Source organism: Molossus molossus, unplaced genomic scaffold (genome assembly GCF_014108415.1).
Source record: "Molossus molossus isolate mMolMol1 unplaced genomic scaffold, mMolMol1.p scaffold_m16_p_22, whole genome shotgun sequence".
Classification (NCBI taxonomy): domain Eukaryota; kingdom Metazoa; phylum Chordata; class Mammalia; order Chiroptera; family Molossidae; genus Molossus; species Molossus molossus.
The window spans coordinates 30,243,516-30,260,638 of NW_023425358.1; the positions used below are offsets into that span (position 1 = coordinate 30,243,516).

Below are 17,123 nucleotides of genomic sequence, written 5' to 3' on the forward strand. Positions count from 1 at the left end.
CTTGTCCTGTTTCTTTTTGTTTTTTTAAGAGAATCCTAAAGTTTTAACATTAAGTAAGATAATTGCTTTATCTGTTTAAATTAGATCCTTTCAACTTCCAGCTTGCTAAGACCTTATTTTACAATTAGTAATTACTGGATTTTTTAAATGTTAATATAGGCTTTTTCACTTTATATTGAGATAGATTCTTTGATTTTTCTCTGTCATCTCTTTTTTTGTTTGTTTGTTTTTTGTTTTTTTACTGTTTCAAATAAAGCATTTTATTTTCTATGTTCTAATTAGGATTATATTTCTTTTTGATTATACTCATCAGTTATAATTTTACTCTTTTTTTAAAATTTAATTAATTAATTAATTTTTTTGTTACAGATGTTTCTCCTTTTTTACCCCATTGGCACCCCCCTCCCCACCCCACCCCCGCCCCATCCCCGGCTTTGTTGTCCATATCTATTGGTTATGTATACATGCATATAAGTTTTGTGGTTTATCTCTCCCCACCCCACCCCCACCCCCTCTTCTGATGGATGTCAGTCTGTGCCCTACTTCCATGTTTCTGGGTCTACCATTTTCCTCAGACTGTTATGTTCATTATATTCCGTATATAAGTGAGATCATGTGGTATTTGTCTTTTTCTGCTTGGCTTCTTTCACTTAGGATAATACTTTCCAGGTCCCTCCATGTCGTCTCAAAGGATAAGAGATCTTTCTTTCTTACAGCTGCATAGTACTCCATTGTGTATATTGTCATCTCTTAATATATTGTTTTACAATAATAGATTTGCTGATGTTAATCCATTCTTGGATTTCAACATAAATCACAGTTGTATTGTGGATCTCTGAATCACTTCTGATTTCAATTTACTATTATTTAATTTAGTATTTTGGCATTTGTGTTCGTGAGTGAAATTGTTAGGTGATGACTTATTTATTTGGTAATTAACCGCATCTAGTTTTACTGTCAAAGCTATTCAAACCTAATGGAAAAGGTTGGGAGGCTCTTTCTTCCCTGTTTGTCATTTGTTGAAACAATTTAAATAGCGATTGTTCCTTGAAAGTTTTGCAAAACCTTCTTAGCTGGTGGGTGGATTTCTTAGTTATTTTTAAAATCTTCTATTTCTATAGAAAATTATTCATTTCATGTGTCTCAGATTTATTGGCATAAAGTTACTTGTAGCATTTTTATCATTAAAATATTCCTACTTTATCTGTGGTTACCTCGTCTTTTTGGTTCCCAGGATTGTTTACTTCTGCCCCTTTCCTCTTTGCACAGGCATCTTCCCTACATCCCTTCCTCAAATCAGTCAGCTCAGTGGTCTTAGCCTTCTCTAAGAACAAGTATTGATTTTGTTAATCCTTTCCATTTTTTTCTTTTTTCTATTTTATTATTTTATATTTTTGTCATTATTTTCAAAAACTTTTTTTTGTAGTTTTTTACCTCCACCTTCTTGATTTGAATACTTACCTGATTTATTTTAAGATTTGCTTTTAAGCATATAAGGTTATAAATTACTCTCTAAATACTTTTTCCCTCTGATTGTGGCATGTATTCTGTTGTCATTAAATTTTAAATATTTTGTTATTTCCATTGTGATTTCCTCTGTAGCCCATGATTTATTTAGGAAGTGTATGTTTAAGTTTCCAAACAAAAGGGTTTTTATTTTAACCTTTTTTAAAACTGTTGATTTTTAACTAAATTGCACTGTGATTAGAGAATTTGTGGTCTGTGCGATATCAATTCTTTGATATTAAGGGCTAGTCTTGTGTCCTAGTACTCAGCCCATTCTTGAACATCTTCTAGATGTTCTTGGAAGAGAATAGATGGTTTATTTCTGGAAGGCCAACATGTATACTCAAATTGACATATTTTTGTCATTTTAGTTTTTAGTATTATTAATCATTGTTTCTATTACATACTGAGGGAAAGTATGTTAAACTCTTTATTAATTGCAGATTTATCACTTTTTGTAATTTTACCAAATTTTAAAATATATTTCTAAGTTATATTACATACCGTATGGCTGTGTACATACATGTTCAAGATTGTTTAAAAATTTTGTTGAATTCCTCTGTTTATTGTAATGTAATGATGAACCTAAGTTTTAAAATATTTTATTGTTTTCATTGTTATTTCTATACCTGGTTTATTTTTATTTGGGTTCGCCGCGTATATTATTTCTACCTTTTCTTTTCATTGTTTTGGTGTGATTTTACTTTGTGTGTCTTTTGTAAACAGTATATAGATTACTTAATTTTTTCTATCCAGTCTGCCGATCTTTTTATTTTCCTTAGGCAGAGAATAAATGGCTTGTAGCTTTCCAAATTCATCTTCATTTTCACAATGATACGGCCTCATTGCTGGTTTTCAAAAATTTCCTTTAAAATGGCAAACTTTCTCTAATGCAATACCTTTGCACATACAATTTTCTCTTCTTGGAATGGTCTTTACCACTTTCCTCTTTCTTAAGATTCCATCCATCCTCCATTTAAATATTCTCCCTTTTTTTCAGAGAAGCTTGTCTCTGACTCCTCTCTTTCTAAAATAGCACCCCCTATAATTTTCTATCTTAGTACCTATTTCTTTTATAACACAAAAGTTATTTATAATTTAGTGATATCTGTATTTTACAGTATATCTGTATATTACAGTAGTCGTTTTACTTAACGTGTTGATTATTTGATATTAGTACAAGGAGAAAGATATGACAATAGTCCTAAAGGCATGACGTGGTCAACGGAAAGTATTTCAAGGTTGGAAATAAAGACTTTCAATGAGTGAAAAAACAAGTATGGGAGTACTTTCGCAGAGGAAAGAAAATATGTAGTCCTCTAGGACTCTGGGGAAGGGTTAGATCAGTATAACTGCAGATAGTTTTTAAAGTGGAAAGAGATTAAATAAAGAATTACCTGAATCAGACCTGATTTACTGAGTAAAAAGTGGAGAATAAGTGGAGTTGAGAAGGCTTGGAATACTTGTTAAGTAGAGTGCCCTAAGAGAATAGGGAAGAGGTTCCAATTTTGGTTTGATTGGGTGAAATTACAGTGTTTTGATTCTGTGTATTTGTTTGTTAGTACCTTCTGGTCTATGCCAATAGGGCGCTATTAGAAATATATAAGATGGTAGGGATAATAATTAATACCTCCATTTTTATAGCAAGCTAGCCAGAGTTAAGAACATAAAATTTTAAGCAAGCTAGCCAGAGTTAAGAACATAAAATTTTAAGTCTAATTCCAGTTGTGCCTCTAAGAATGTCATTGGTGGACCAGCCTTTAACCCTAATTTCTCATCTGGAAAATGAGAGTGGGATTGGCTTTTAGGTCTATTCCGTGCCGTGCCCCCCCCCCCATTGATTTTAGAGAGAGAGGGGGAGAGAGAGAAACATTGATGAGAAAGAACATTGAATGGCCACCTCCTGCATCCTTCCCACTGGGTATCGGGCTCACAACCTGAGCATGTGTCCTGACTGGGAATTGAACTGGTGACCTCTTGGTGCATGGGTCAATATTCAACCACTGAGCCACACCGGCCAGACTGGGGTTGGCTTTTATATTAGACTACCTGAATTTTACTTTTAGTTAGGCAAATTTGCAGATCAAAGAAAAATGACAGTTGTTATATATCTGCATTTTATTAAGACATTTGACATACTCTTTTTGATTATCCATTGTAGATGAGACAATAAATGGGTGAATTTTTAACTTGGGAGTTATCTGAAAGGACGACACACGGTTCTGTCCTCAGTGTAGGTATTTTCCCCATTTTTAGCAATGGCATGGATAAAGATATTGATGGCTTGCTGATCAAATAGTATGTTAGATAACAGTCAGAATCAAAGATGATCTCAGCAGGCTTCAACTTTGAGCCATGGATTCCTCTGGTGCATTCTTCTAGTTGGGCCAGCAAGCACAAGGGTAGGAGGCAGGGGCTTCCTTCACATCTTGCCTCCATTACTTTCTGTGTGACATATGGTCCCACATTCAAAAAGTATAAAAGAATCTTTTTCCCCACCAGTCATGCCATTTTATTCCCCAAAGACAGCCAAGATTATTAGGTTTTTAAAGTGTATCCTTCCAGAAACATTTTATGCCAGTGTAAGCAAATTGTGTGTGCATGTATTTTCTACTTTCCCATTTTTATACAAATTGGAGTATGTTATTCACACTATTTTGTACTTTGTTTTTTTCTCACATTTATGAGTTTATGTTGGTTTTTTTTTTTCCCATATGAGTATGATCATTTTCTTTTAAATTGGTTGTACAGTATTTCTTTGTAGGGATTATCATAGTTTAGTTAACCAGTCCTTGACTGATGAACATTTTGGCTGTTTTAGTCTTTATTACAGGCAGTGCTGTAAGCAATAACTGTACAATAGTTTTTTTCTATGGAATAAAGTCTTAGAAGTAGTATTGCTAGGTCAAAGGGGAATTCTACTGTCTAGTCTGAATACTGTCATCCTTGCCTTCTTGCCCTCTAGCTTCACATAATCTTAGAAAGAGTATACTTTTATAGCTGGAAAGGGATTTAGGTACCATTAAATTCACTGGTTCTCAAAGTGTGGTCCTTGGATTAGAAGTAGCAGCAGCATCACTTGGGAACTTGATACAAATGCAGGTTTGTGGGGCACACCCTAGATCTCTTAAATCAACATCTCTGGGGGCCCCAGCAATTTGTGCCAACAGCTGATTTTACATATAAGGAAACGAGAATCAGAACGGCCAAGTAACTTTTAAAAATTAGATAATTATTGGTGGCCTCAGTTATATTTCAGCTGTTTTTCTTATGTTTTAATTTAAAAAGACATTTTGTTTTTAAAGTTATCAATATAAAAAATAGGTTATTGATTCATTTCCTACCTTTTTCACTTGTGCTTCTCCTCTGTGTCTTTTGGGACATAGCAAATTCAAATGAATACTATTTTGAAGTTTCATCATGCTTCTTTAGATTCAGCTGACTGTTTTAAACCAAACCTTAAATTGGCTCCCTGATATTTCTCACAAGTCTCTTTGTTGTCTCAGGATGTGACCTTTGACTTCTTTTTCAGACTCTTTTCTCATCATGCCACACCATTCCTCCCTTTAGAATTTCCAAACTATATTCTGCCCTTAGCTACACTACTCCTAGCCTCATGCTGTCTCTCTTACCTTTTCTTTTCTCTGTACTACTGAAACCCTGTTTTTACTGGTTCTTGTCTTGAAGCATTTGGATTTTCCAAATAGAACAAATCAGTATACCCTAGCCTTCTTATAGCAGTTTGTTTTTCCTTTCTATTTCTGTATTTGCCTTGCTTTATTTTATTGATGTGCATTCATATCAATCTTTTGTTAGCTTATGTGCTCCTTGAGGGCAAGGGCCATGTTTTATTCAGCTTCGCTTCAGGTTCCTCATACCATTCTTTGCACTCACTAGTTGATGGATGACTATTGGTTCCCTTTGTTCCTATGCACAGTTGAGAATCAGTGGAAAAGAATGTGTTCTGTGCTACCCTCAATGTTTTTAATTTGAACTAGTTGTTCTAAAAATATGCTATTGAGTGAGTACATGGGGCAGTAGGCAGGAATAGGGATACGTAGCTCAAACCCCTTCACTGAAATTTACAGATGGAAATTTAACCAGCCCACAGTAAACTTACATTTTTATCCTATTATGTTCCAGGCGTAATGTTTGTCAAAGATTATCTGTTCCTAGTGTCATTCTCAGAAAGGACTGCATTATTATTATTGATACTATTTTATACCTGTATGCATTATTTTCTCATTGTGAACTTGAAACTTAAAAAGTATGGTATCAAGGGGATATTTAAATTTTTAAAATTTTTTTCAGAATTTTAGCTACTGTCTTAAGTTTATTGTGTTGTGCTAAATACCCATATCCCAAGACTGGGTATTTCCTGTTGATGAAACTTCACGTTCTAGTAAAACACAAAGTTTTCTCAGGTCATCTTACCATACTTGTCAAGGAAAAATATATATACTTCACTGTGATGGAGTGGAAATTTTATTTTAATTTTCTCTTAAAGCCTTACTATTTTATACTTTAACAAAATCTGATGTTTTGAGTAGTACTCAAAATACACTTTATACTATTTTAAAGAACTTTTAAAAAGAAGACAGTCTTGAAGATGATTTTTTAAATGGTGGTTGCCCAGCCTACAGTGCTTTGGTTCATCAGGCACATGTTCTTATGAGCTGTCTTGAGAAGAAGAAGAAGAGATGTAATGGCTGGCTTAGGGCCAAAGTTAACAACTCTGAAATAATGTGCCACTGTAGTAATTTTGAAATTATTTTTTCCAAGACATATAATTTTTGTCAAATTTTAGCTAAGTGTGTGGAAAACCAGGATGTGTTGAATGCTTTAATAACATTTTGTGATCAGAAGTAAATTGCAAAAAAAATAAATGTAATAGATTACCAGGTCATTTAGACACTTGTATTACCTTAACAGCTGTATATTGAAAATTTATATATGGCAGTGTCTTTAATTGCTATTTTAAAATCAAATTTTAACCTTACTGTAATGTTGTAAGTTTGATGTTATTGTTATGTTATATCAAATCTAAGCAAAACTGTTTTGTCGTTATCCCTATAATCAGTTAAAAGCCAGTTTAGATACCTAGTACATGAGAAGGTAGAAAAATGTCATTCATTTTCTGTTCTTAGGTTTTTATAAGTCAGCACAGGAGACTATGCAAATGAAACAGGAAGCATTCTGCACAATAGCTATCAAAATTTCACAGTGCTATATAACTAATTTTTTTAGATTTATCTGACAGCTTTAATTTAGTATGTCAACAGGCTGTTGTTATATTACTTGTCCAAAATAAACTGGAAATTTATGTTGTTAATATCATCAGAGGCAAAGCTTTGCTGGATGGTTGATAAAGTAAAGCTATATCCCATCTGTAGTTCCTGTGTGTAGCATCCATTTTTTATCAAAATGTAGAGTTAAGTTTCTCATTGTTTCTTTTTTAGTGAACATTTGTCCTGTGCTTTCACATTCTTTCTTCATGGGGAAAGTAATGTATGCACAAGTGTGGAGATTGCCCAACACCAGCCAATTTATTTGATCAATGAGGAGCATATACACATGGCTCAGTCTTCACCTGCACCATTTCAAGGTAAGTCAATGATGATGCCCCTGCTCTCCACCCCTCCCCTATTTAGTGGATAGCTACTTTGCCCAGTAAGTAAGGTTTTGTAGAATAAGATGTAATCTTAAATGGACATTTTAGTTGTTTTTTTTTTATTTGTTTTTTTAATCTTCACCCGAGGATATTTTTTCATTTATCATCAGACGGGGGGGGGGACGACAGCGATGTGAGAGGTACATATCAACTGTGGTTGCCTCCTGCATGACCTGACCAGGGCCAGGGACTAACTGCAACTGAGGTGTGTGCCCTTGACTGGAATCGAACCAGTGACTCATTGGTCCATAGGCCGATGCTCTAACCACTGAGCAAAACCGGCCAGGGCTTAAATGGACATTTTAAAGGTAAGCATAAGGGTCCATTTCTGAAGAAGAAAGGAAAGACCAACATTTCACAATTAAATAAAGTAGCTTACTGGTTTGTTTGTTTTTTGCTGAAAGTTGATCACATATGCAGTGTGGTCTTATGTGAAATTTTACTGAGAAATAAAATGTAAAGAATTTCCTTCAGAACAAAAGATCAGTAAGTATTTAAAAAATATAAACCAATGAATAATTGACAAAATGTTATAAATGAAAGGCTTTTATTGTTTTGTTTGTTACATGGTTTCAAGAATGTAATAACTTGCAGATAATTACTATTAGAAATTTGAAATTTTGACCAATATCAGATTTCTAGGATTGTATAGTATATAGTTTCTTCAGTGATGTTGATAACTTTATTATTTTCTTTTAAGTATAGACTGCATTGATTGTAAGCATTTAGTTGTATTTTTATTAATTCTTAGCTTATCACCTAAATATCACCAAAATAACTCCATATCCCTTTTCTCTAATTGGGCATTCTATATATCTTTGGTTTTGTCTTTGAAATTCAGAATTTTCTATGAATAACTTTTAAAATGTTTTAATATTACATTTAAACCATAAGGAAAAATCTTTTTTTGTTCAATCTAATTTATCATTACTAGAGATGTCTGATTAAAATAGTCTAAGTATAGCACACAATATAATTTTTAAAACAGTGATATTTTAACAGACATGACTGAAGTATTTTTATTGATGTAACAGCCTGTCATGAATGTTTATCCCCCATAATATGTATGATTGCCTTTTGGTTTTCTACAGATGATTCTGATTTAATTTGATGAAAGCATCTGTTTCTTGCCCTAAAGATAATTAAACCTGTTTTTTTTTTTAAGGTTAAAAAAAGAACATTGAATCCTCATTTAACTGTGTCCTAATTATTACCTACTTTCTCCCCACCTCCTACTTGCATCACATTTTAAGCTATGTTCTTTATTATTCTGCGATTTGGGGTGTTTTATGTATGAACTTCTATAAAAAACAACCCAGTTCTCAAACTGCACTTGAGAGTTACACAGTATGTGCATATTATGGATGGTCAGAATTATTTAAAAACTATGTTTTCTTGACTGTGAAGTTGTGGAGGACCATTTGACTTCATTTGAGACTTTATCACTCAAAATAAAACAATTATTTATGATAACAAAAGGAATTACTAGTCATAAGGAAGAAAACTAACCTAGGTTGGTAAGGATACTATTAGGAATACCAGGTCCCTATAGACCAGTTATTTTAAATCTTACTGGTTTGTTACTAATGTTTGAAATCAAAGAAGACTTTTTATGGGACATTATCCTCCTTATTTCCCATGACTAATGTGGAGGAAGTACATTCTTAGGGCAGATGCTGGCCTATAGATAACTATAATGAATATAATGATATTGATGTAGGAATTTCCTAGAAGTGTTAATATAGGAAATTGCCCTTGATTAACTGTGTTGGTTGGAGTCAGTAATTTTATCCCATTTAAATCAGTGAGGATATACATCACAAGAAATATGTGATGTCTATAGCTATCTCTGTCTTGATTGATTTGCTATATCATCCAGCTGTTAAAAAATAAAGCCCCACCCAAAAAAGAACATCCTATTTGGTAAGTATGCTGAGATTTTATTTATTTATTTATTTTAATTAAGGGTAAGAAAAAGTGACCTTTGTCTCCAGAACAGTGTTACTCGGAAGGTTGAAATACCTCAAGGCTAAGAACTGGCTGGGCTACCCACAGTGCTATGTTAACTACATTTTTGTGTCTAACTCAGTGGAAATGATATCAAGGTCAAATACTGAAAGAGAAAGAAGGATTTTGAATCCTTTACTTTAGTAAAATAAATTTTATTTTGAGTCGTTTTATTAATAGATCTCTAAAACAGTCATAACTGTAATTATAACTAAGCATTATATTTTAGAGTTGGCAAATTAGGACTTTTCTACTAGTAGAAGTTTTATTTATACATTATTTTTATTTTATTTTTTTAATTCTCACCGAGGACATTTTCCCATATTTTGTTCAGACAGAGTGGGGGAGAGAGAGAGAGAGAGAGAGAGAGAGAGAGAGAGAGAGAGAGAGAGAGAAACATCGACGTGAAAGGGACACATCGAGTGGTTGCCACTCGACCCAACAACCAGGGCCAGAGACAAACTACAACCGAGATACGTGCCTTTAGCGGGAACCGAACCCAGGTTTCTCTGGACTGCAGGCCGACTCTCTAACCACTGAGCCAAACCGGCCAGGGCTATGCATTATATTTTGATTACCACAGATTTTAGGAAGTCTCAGGAACCATTGAAAAGAGTGTTCAAGTTCTTGGCAAGTTTTGGTGTTGTTTTCTGTTAAATGGTTTTCTTCTGTTACACAAGATTCAGTGTTAACATTGTATAAGCTATTATCAAACAGATGGGTATACACTTTAACATATAGTTTATGTATCGTATGTTGATATAGCTGTCTGATAGTATTATATCTTCCCCCATTTGATTTCCTTCAAAAATTGATGTGAGTTAAGAGGCTTATAAACACAAAGTAGTATAATGAGAAACTTTTTTTTTATCCTCACCTGAGAACATTTTTTTGCATTTATCTTCAGATAGTGGGAGGGAAAGAGGGAGGAAGAGAGAGAGAGAGAGAAATGTCGATGTGAGAGAGACACATCGAGTGGCTACCACCCACACTACCTCAACCGGGGCCGGGGCTGGGGGCAACCAAGGTACGTGCCCTTAGCGGGAACCGAACCAAGGACTCTCCGGTCCGCAGCCCACTGCTCTAACCGCTGAGCCAAACCGGCCAGGACTAAAATGAGAAACTTTTAAAAATCACACTTTGAAAGGAGTTAGGAAATAAAGAGCAATGTACATTAAGTGATGCTGTGCTTTAACCTAAAATTACCACATATGTAGCATTACATTTAAGTAGGAACTATTACTATGATCTGTAACATATGTTTCTCCCCCCTGCTTTAGTACTGGTGAGTCCTTATGGATTAAATGGCACGCTAACAGGCCAAGCATACAAGATGTCAGACCCAGCCACCCGCAAGTTGATTGAGGAATGGCAGTATTTCTACCCAATGGTGCTGAAAAAGAAAGAAGAATTGAAAGAAGAGGAGTTGGGATATGACGATGATTTCCCCGTGGCAGTCGAAGTAATTGTTGGTAAGAGAAAATACTTTGCCTGAAGAACTTTATTCTCTCTTCTTCATCTTCCGTAATTTAAAAAGATAATCACTCAGATTCATAAAAAATAATCTCCATAATTTTCCCATTTTAAAAATTCTCTTGACAGAGTCGTATATGCTGAATAGTTATCTTGCCTCAAGCACCAATGGTCCCTCTATTCCAAATGCTATTATCATAATGTTGGAACACATGGTTAAACAGCTATTCACTTATGGAAGAATGAAACATACCACTTTTTGCGGTCCCTAATGAATATCTCATGTTCACCAGAGAGCTTCGACTCTGACCACTGGAATAATAAAGCTGGCAGTCTAGTGTGAACTTTTCTCAGGCCTGATTTTCTCCTTGCTCTTTCCTTACAGGTGGTGTTCGAATGGTTTATCCTTCAGCTTTTGTTTTGATCTCTCAGAATGACATCCCAGTTCCTCAGAGTGTTGCCAGTGCTGGAGGCCATGTTACAGTTGGGCAGCAGGGACTTGGTAGTGTGAAGGATCCAAGTAACTGCGGGATGCCTCTTACCCCACCCACCTCTCCAGAACAGGCCGTCATGGGTGAGCATAATCCAGGAATGTCCTGGTTGGAAGTGATCCCAGATAATCAAGTAGTTCCCTTGCCATGGAACAGGGGAGAAAACTCATATTGAGAAATTCTAGGTGGAAGAGATGGAAGTAGGGTTAACAGGAATTTTACAAATGGAAAAGGAAAAATTCAAACAAATAGAATTTATGTGCTTCAGAATTTTAGTTTTTATTCCAGTTAAATAATTTAGTTGTTTCTCCTCAGTTCTATGCACACCTCTGCTCCTTTGTACACATGTTCGCACATGTGCACACATGTGGTCAGGAGACGAGATGTAGGCTGCTGCTTTATTTCCAACAAATGGACAACTCTCAGAGAATGGCTGAAACCTTTGCTCAGATGACCATTGCCAGACAGGGACATATCATGGATAGTTCTTTTTCTATTATATTATAAAGTTAGGCCAGGATCCAGAGCTCTGAATAAATGCTTTGCCCTATCTTTCTACATTTATGATAAATATTATCAAACTGTGAAAATTCTGACAATTAAACAGTTGTCCTTAATAGAAAAATTCAGAAATTATTTAAACTGGGAGGATTTTGCCTTTTTTGTTGAATAGTACATTTCATATATTAAATTTTGTGGTAGTTGACTTTAATTGGAAATCTAGTCACTAAGGAAAAGATATTCATCATACTTGAGCTGAAATGAGATTATTTTTAGGCATTTAATGTGGGCCATGTTGGCAGGAACATCAGAGTAAATAAAGTCTTGGCTGCTAAGCTTTGAAAACACACTCAAGCATGATATATTCTAACATGGTAATTTTCATGAGGATTAGAGAACATATTTCAGTTTCTAGCATAGTGCTTGGCACATAGTGGGCATTCAGTAAGTGTTCATGGTTAAACAGTATGTTGAGAAAAGTATAGACTTTATGATTGAACAAACCTAATTTTAAAACCTGTCTATAGCTTTTATTAGGTGAGTGACCTTATTTAATTCTGATGCTTGTTCTGAACCACCGTTTGCTTCTGTTAAATATTACATACTTTACAAGGTTGTTACATGAATTAGGTATTGTATTTGACAGTGTTGTGCATACAGTTATGCAATGTATAAGTGATGGCATAAAAAAAAGTAGTGCTTGTCCTGGCCAGTTTGGCTCAGCGGTTGGAGCATTGGCCCATGGACCAAAGAATCACGGGTTCAATTCCAGTCAAGGGCCCATACCTTGGTTGCAGTTTGTTCCCCAGACCTGGTCCGGGTTGTGCAGGGGAGCAGCCAATCAATGTGTGTCTCTCACATCGATGCGCGGGCCCCCCCCCCCCCCCCACTCCATCTGAAGACAAATGGAAAAAAATATATATCCTTGGGTGAGGATTTGAAAAAAAAGAAAAAAGAAAAAAAGCAGTGCTTAAAACTCCATTTTCAGCGCACATTATGTTATGTGGAAGGAATTACTCAGACACTGTGTGGGAGACATAGAAATGGACAACACATAGCCTCTGTTTCTAAGAACCACATAGTTACTAAGATGGTGAAAAAATATACATCCAGCTCTCACATGGTCAGGCAGAGAATTTGGATGATTCCTATTAAAGGATTTGCTCAAACAATTATTAAAACTACTTTAAACTGAAAAAGAAAAACTACTTTTATAGTCTTTTATAATAATCACCATAGAGAAGATATACTAAGGAAAGACTAGAACTATCAGCATTTTGAAGAGTTCGTCACATTTCATATATAAAGGTTTGTATGTTTAACAGTTGCACTACATAAATTGTCATCCCTTTTTGTTTTATTTATTTTGCGTGGTATTTAGTGAAATTTGTATTCAACTTAAAATTGAAGGCCTACTGTTTGTATAATGCAGTATAACCTCTGATGGATCAGTTTAGAACTTTAAATGTCATAACTCAAAACTAAGAGGTTTTATTTATGGTGGGTTTCTGTGCTGACTTTATATCTATAGATCTTGCAGTTTCTTCCCCTCTATGTCATTGTGCTAGGCCCTGGGTAAATCCCTGATGTTTTCTTTCTAAAGCAAGCAAACAAACCAAAAAGTGAAATAAAAGATACTGGAATCTTTGTTGTAAAATGAATTTGTCTAGATTTTTACATCATGGTATGTTGAATTATAGCTTCGAACTCTTACTACTTCATCAGCAAGTCCTGCTCAACCTTGCCATTTTGCAGTTGACTAACATTGAGCATTGCCATGGTTTTCTAAATATAGGACAAAGTGGGTTACTTTGCCCCCTAAAATGGCCAAGGGTTGCCTAGAGTAGCAGGGGACCTAGGGTGGCTACTGGTTTTGGTGAAATCACTTAAGGATAGGCACATCAGCTTGCCTCTTCAGTTTATAAAGAAATTGTAAGAAATAACATTCAACATGCATTTAACAGCACAGAGTAGTCTTGTTTAATTTCATATAAGATATCACCCACATTTTAGCTAATCATTGAAAGCTACTGAAAAGCATTAACCCAACTTGAATCAGAAAAGACTGTGGCTTGTTTGCCCTACACCTCTCCTTTATTGGTTACAAATTACTTGCTTTAATACCATGGGCATATGATCTCTTTAGCTAGATTATAGGCTGTTTGGTGGCAAGGGTTATGTTATCTACTTCTGTTGGTTGTTTCTTCACTTTGCTTAGTTTTAAAATAGGCATTTGAAAATCCATTGTAAAACTGAAATGAATTATTTTGTACCATGAACCAAGTCAGGGAACTTTTAAGATAAAAGGTAGCAATGAAAGACCAACTTTCTTGTCTCCTTTAATTTATGTCATTTTTAATATAACAGTACTTTTCTGGGGAACAAGAAAGCTTCAGTTCCTTAGAATGTAAGCACTTTGAGTTGGTTTCTTTCTTTTTTAAAAATATAGAGCTGAGCCTAACCATTCAACTCATAATAGTTTTGTTGCATTGATACCAAGAGTATTAGTTTGTGATATAGGTTGATTCTTTCTTTTTCAAAGGAGAGTGGAGGTTTGCACAGCTCTTAGAATGGATTATTTTGGTCAAGATGTTTTGTTTCATAGTTCTGTTCAGAGCAAAACCCACAGTATATTTATGAAATCAAATAGATGAAAGTAGTTGAAATTTAATGCTGGAAAATGACTTCAGTATTTGTTTTATATGAGATAGCAATAGTAAAATACTCATGACATAACCAATAATCACTATTATCAGCAATCATAATGAACATAATAGAAAAAAAAATGCATAACATACCAACTACAGTTGGAGAAACAAAGTGGAGTTAGAGAGGAATCAGTGAATTTTTAGTCCTCTAATATAAAATGTTGAGACAACCTCTTTCAGCGTTTTAGTACTAAGTTTTCATTAATAGTGTCAGGCATAAGGACACACAGTTCCACGTAAAGATTTGAAATTTGACCTTGTTAAAAGCTTTGTGCCATTAAGTTTTTTCTCCTACCTAGGGCACTGTGCAGTTGTTACACAACCATTTAGCTAAACAAGCATAAAGCTCCCTCTACTGTTTTGTTTTGCCTTGAAACTTATTTACTGCATTGGGATTTAAAAATTCAAAACAGTCTACTCATGATTATATCTTTGACATTATGATGTATGAACCCTTCTGTATTATTTCCAGTACCTGTGGAGTAGGAATACCTCTGGGTAGTTATGCCATGAGGGAGTGTGAGTATTAATGTGATCAACTTTTTAAAGAGAACATAAAGAATCATATAAAGTGCCAAAAAAAAAAAGTCTGTTCTGTCACAAAGTACACTCATAGCTACAGATAGTATTGTTATTGCAAGGGGGTAAGGACAAAGCCACATGAATATGAGTTTTAGGAATGAAAATTTTTATGTTAAATAGGCCAGCAGTCTATGCACTAGAGGCCCTTTCAGAAAAGTGACATCCAAATTGTGTTTCTTTCCAGGTGAGAGTGGAGGTACGCAGAGTGCTGTCAGTCACTTAGGTTCCCAAGACGGGGGGATGATAACTATGCACAGTCCAAAGAGATCGGGGAAGATTCCTCCAAAACTCCACAATCACATGGTCCATCGAGTCTGGAAGGAATGCATCCTCAACAGAACCCAGTCCAAGTATGTTCTTTTTGCGTTACATCTAGATTGTGGTTTAGTAACCATCTCTTTAATTACTATGTGAAGAGAGTCATATTGCACCATTGTGGGACCAAATCCAAGGGGGTCATTGGATTGGTATTTCATCTTTTTGAACATAATAGGATAAAATTTAAGACAAAGATGTTAAAATAAAGATGACAACTTGATTTGATTATTCAGGAATTTTTGAAGTTTCTGATTATCTCAATATTGGCATGGTATTTATCCGACATTTTTTAGCATAGATGGCTCAGGACTGTGTTCTGTGGGTTTGATTTTCCTTTGTATACCAATTTATGAATGTTTCCTATTTACAAAGGGAAATGACCCTCTTTGCCACATTGTGCTTTGACCTTAACATTTTAATTGATATACATTTCTGAACTGAATTAACAACAATTAGAGGGATGTTTACCAGCCACTCTACTTCTGTTTATTGATTTGGGGAAATTGTATTCTTTTTGTTCCTCTATGAAAACTTTCTTTCTTTCCTTCCTCCTTTTCTGCCCTCCATTTTCTCCCTCCCTTAACATATTTTTGGAAAAGAGGAAGAATTGATTATATGAAGAGATTACCGATGATTATTTTAATCACATGAATGATAATGATAATAGTAATAGTAATCAACAAGTGATTTTCTACTTATCAAGATTTATGTAAACATTTAGCATATTTTTATATCCATTTTGATATGATTCAGATGTTTATTTTCTTAACTGACACAAGTAAACAAATGAGTCTTGATTCTCTGGAATAGAATAAAAAAGGACATTTTTGCCAATAACTGCTTAGAACTCCACTCATAAGAAGTCAGTTAGAATAGTGACTGCTATTCATTGTTATGAACAGATTTAAAACCTGTCCTTTGTATCTAGATTTTAGCAGATTCAAACTATATATTTATTTCTCAATGAGTTGGTTCTAGAATAGACTGCTGAAGATGATGTAGTAGATAAATTAAAATAATTGCCATGAAAAATCATGTCACATTTTAGAATTAGAAAGTCATTTCTAGTCACTTAAAAATGATCCTTTCTTTTAGAATACTTGGTACAGATATTTTCCCTTCTATCCACAATGCTTTGACAATTTCCAAGTTAACAGTTTCTTTTTCTTTTCCTTTCATTTACCATTTTTGATTTTTAACCTTTCATCTCCACCAACTCTAACAGACTGTATCCCCTCTGGTCAGCAGCACAGAACAGGGAAATGGGACACCCAGAAAGGCAGGGGCGGGTGTAGAGCAAGAGAATCCCTTGTAGAGCCATCTTTGAAACACTTTGCAGAGTCAGCTGTAGCAAAAGCAGCAATAAAAAATTCGGCCCAGTGTTCTTATTTTCACTATGTAATAATAAACTACTTTTTGCTACCAATGGTCAGTGACATGTAGGAGTATTTTTGTTTCTTGTCTTTTAGTTAGCATTCCAAGTGTGGAGTGGTGCCCTTAATGCTGGCAAATGTAGGAGTTGTAGGGGTGATTTAAGCAGCCTATCTGAGGGCATATAATTTGCAGATGCTGTGAAAAGATCATTTTTAAAAATTTAGGTTATTACTGCAAAATTTAGGAGACTTTTTAAAAAATGACAACCAATAGTGCCAGATAGTGTTTTAATTGCCATGTGTACCATCCATTTTAAATGTGCATTAAACTTAAATAGATGTATTTTGAATCCTGCTTCTTCTGATGCATAGAACAAGTAGTCCACCCCCCCATCCCCCCAGATTGCTCTGAACTGTTTATCTGTAGGATACCATTACTGTGCAAAATGTATTACAATTTTTTTACATTATGATTACACAACTCACAATTTTA

At 34.7% G+C, this 17,123-nt stretch overlaps 1 protein-coding gene across 8 annotated transcripts in view; it reads left to right on the plus strand.

The window, feature by feature from the left end:
* The window catches only part of MED13L (mediator complex subunit 13L), a 284,126-nt gene that overhangs the window by 216,340 nt on the left and 50,663 nt on the right, over positions 1-17,123 (plus strand). For all 8 annotated transcript variants that reach the window (XM_036276858.1, XM_036276859.1, XM_036276860.1 and 5 more), the window contains 4 exons: positions 6,966-7,111; positions 10,465-10,656; positions 11,043-11,231; positions 15,124-15,289. In XM_036276858.1, the coding sequence (XP_036132751.1) occupies positions 6,966-7,111; positions 10,465-10,656; positions 11,043-11,231; positions 15,124-15,289 (693 nt within the window). The remainder of the gene's footprint in view (positions 1-6,965; positions 7,112-10,464; positions 10,657-11,042; positions 11,232-15,123; positions 15,290-17,123) is intronic.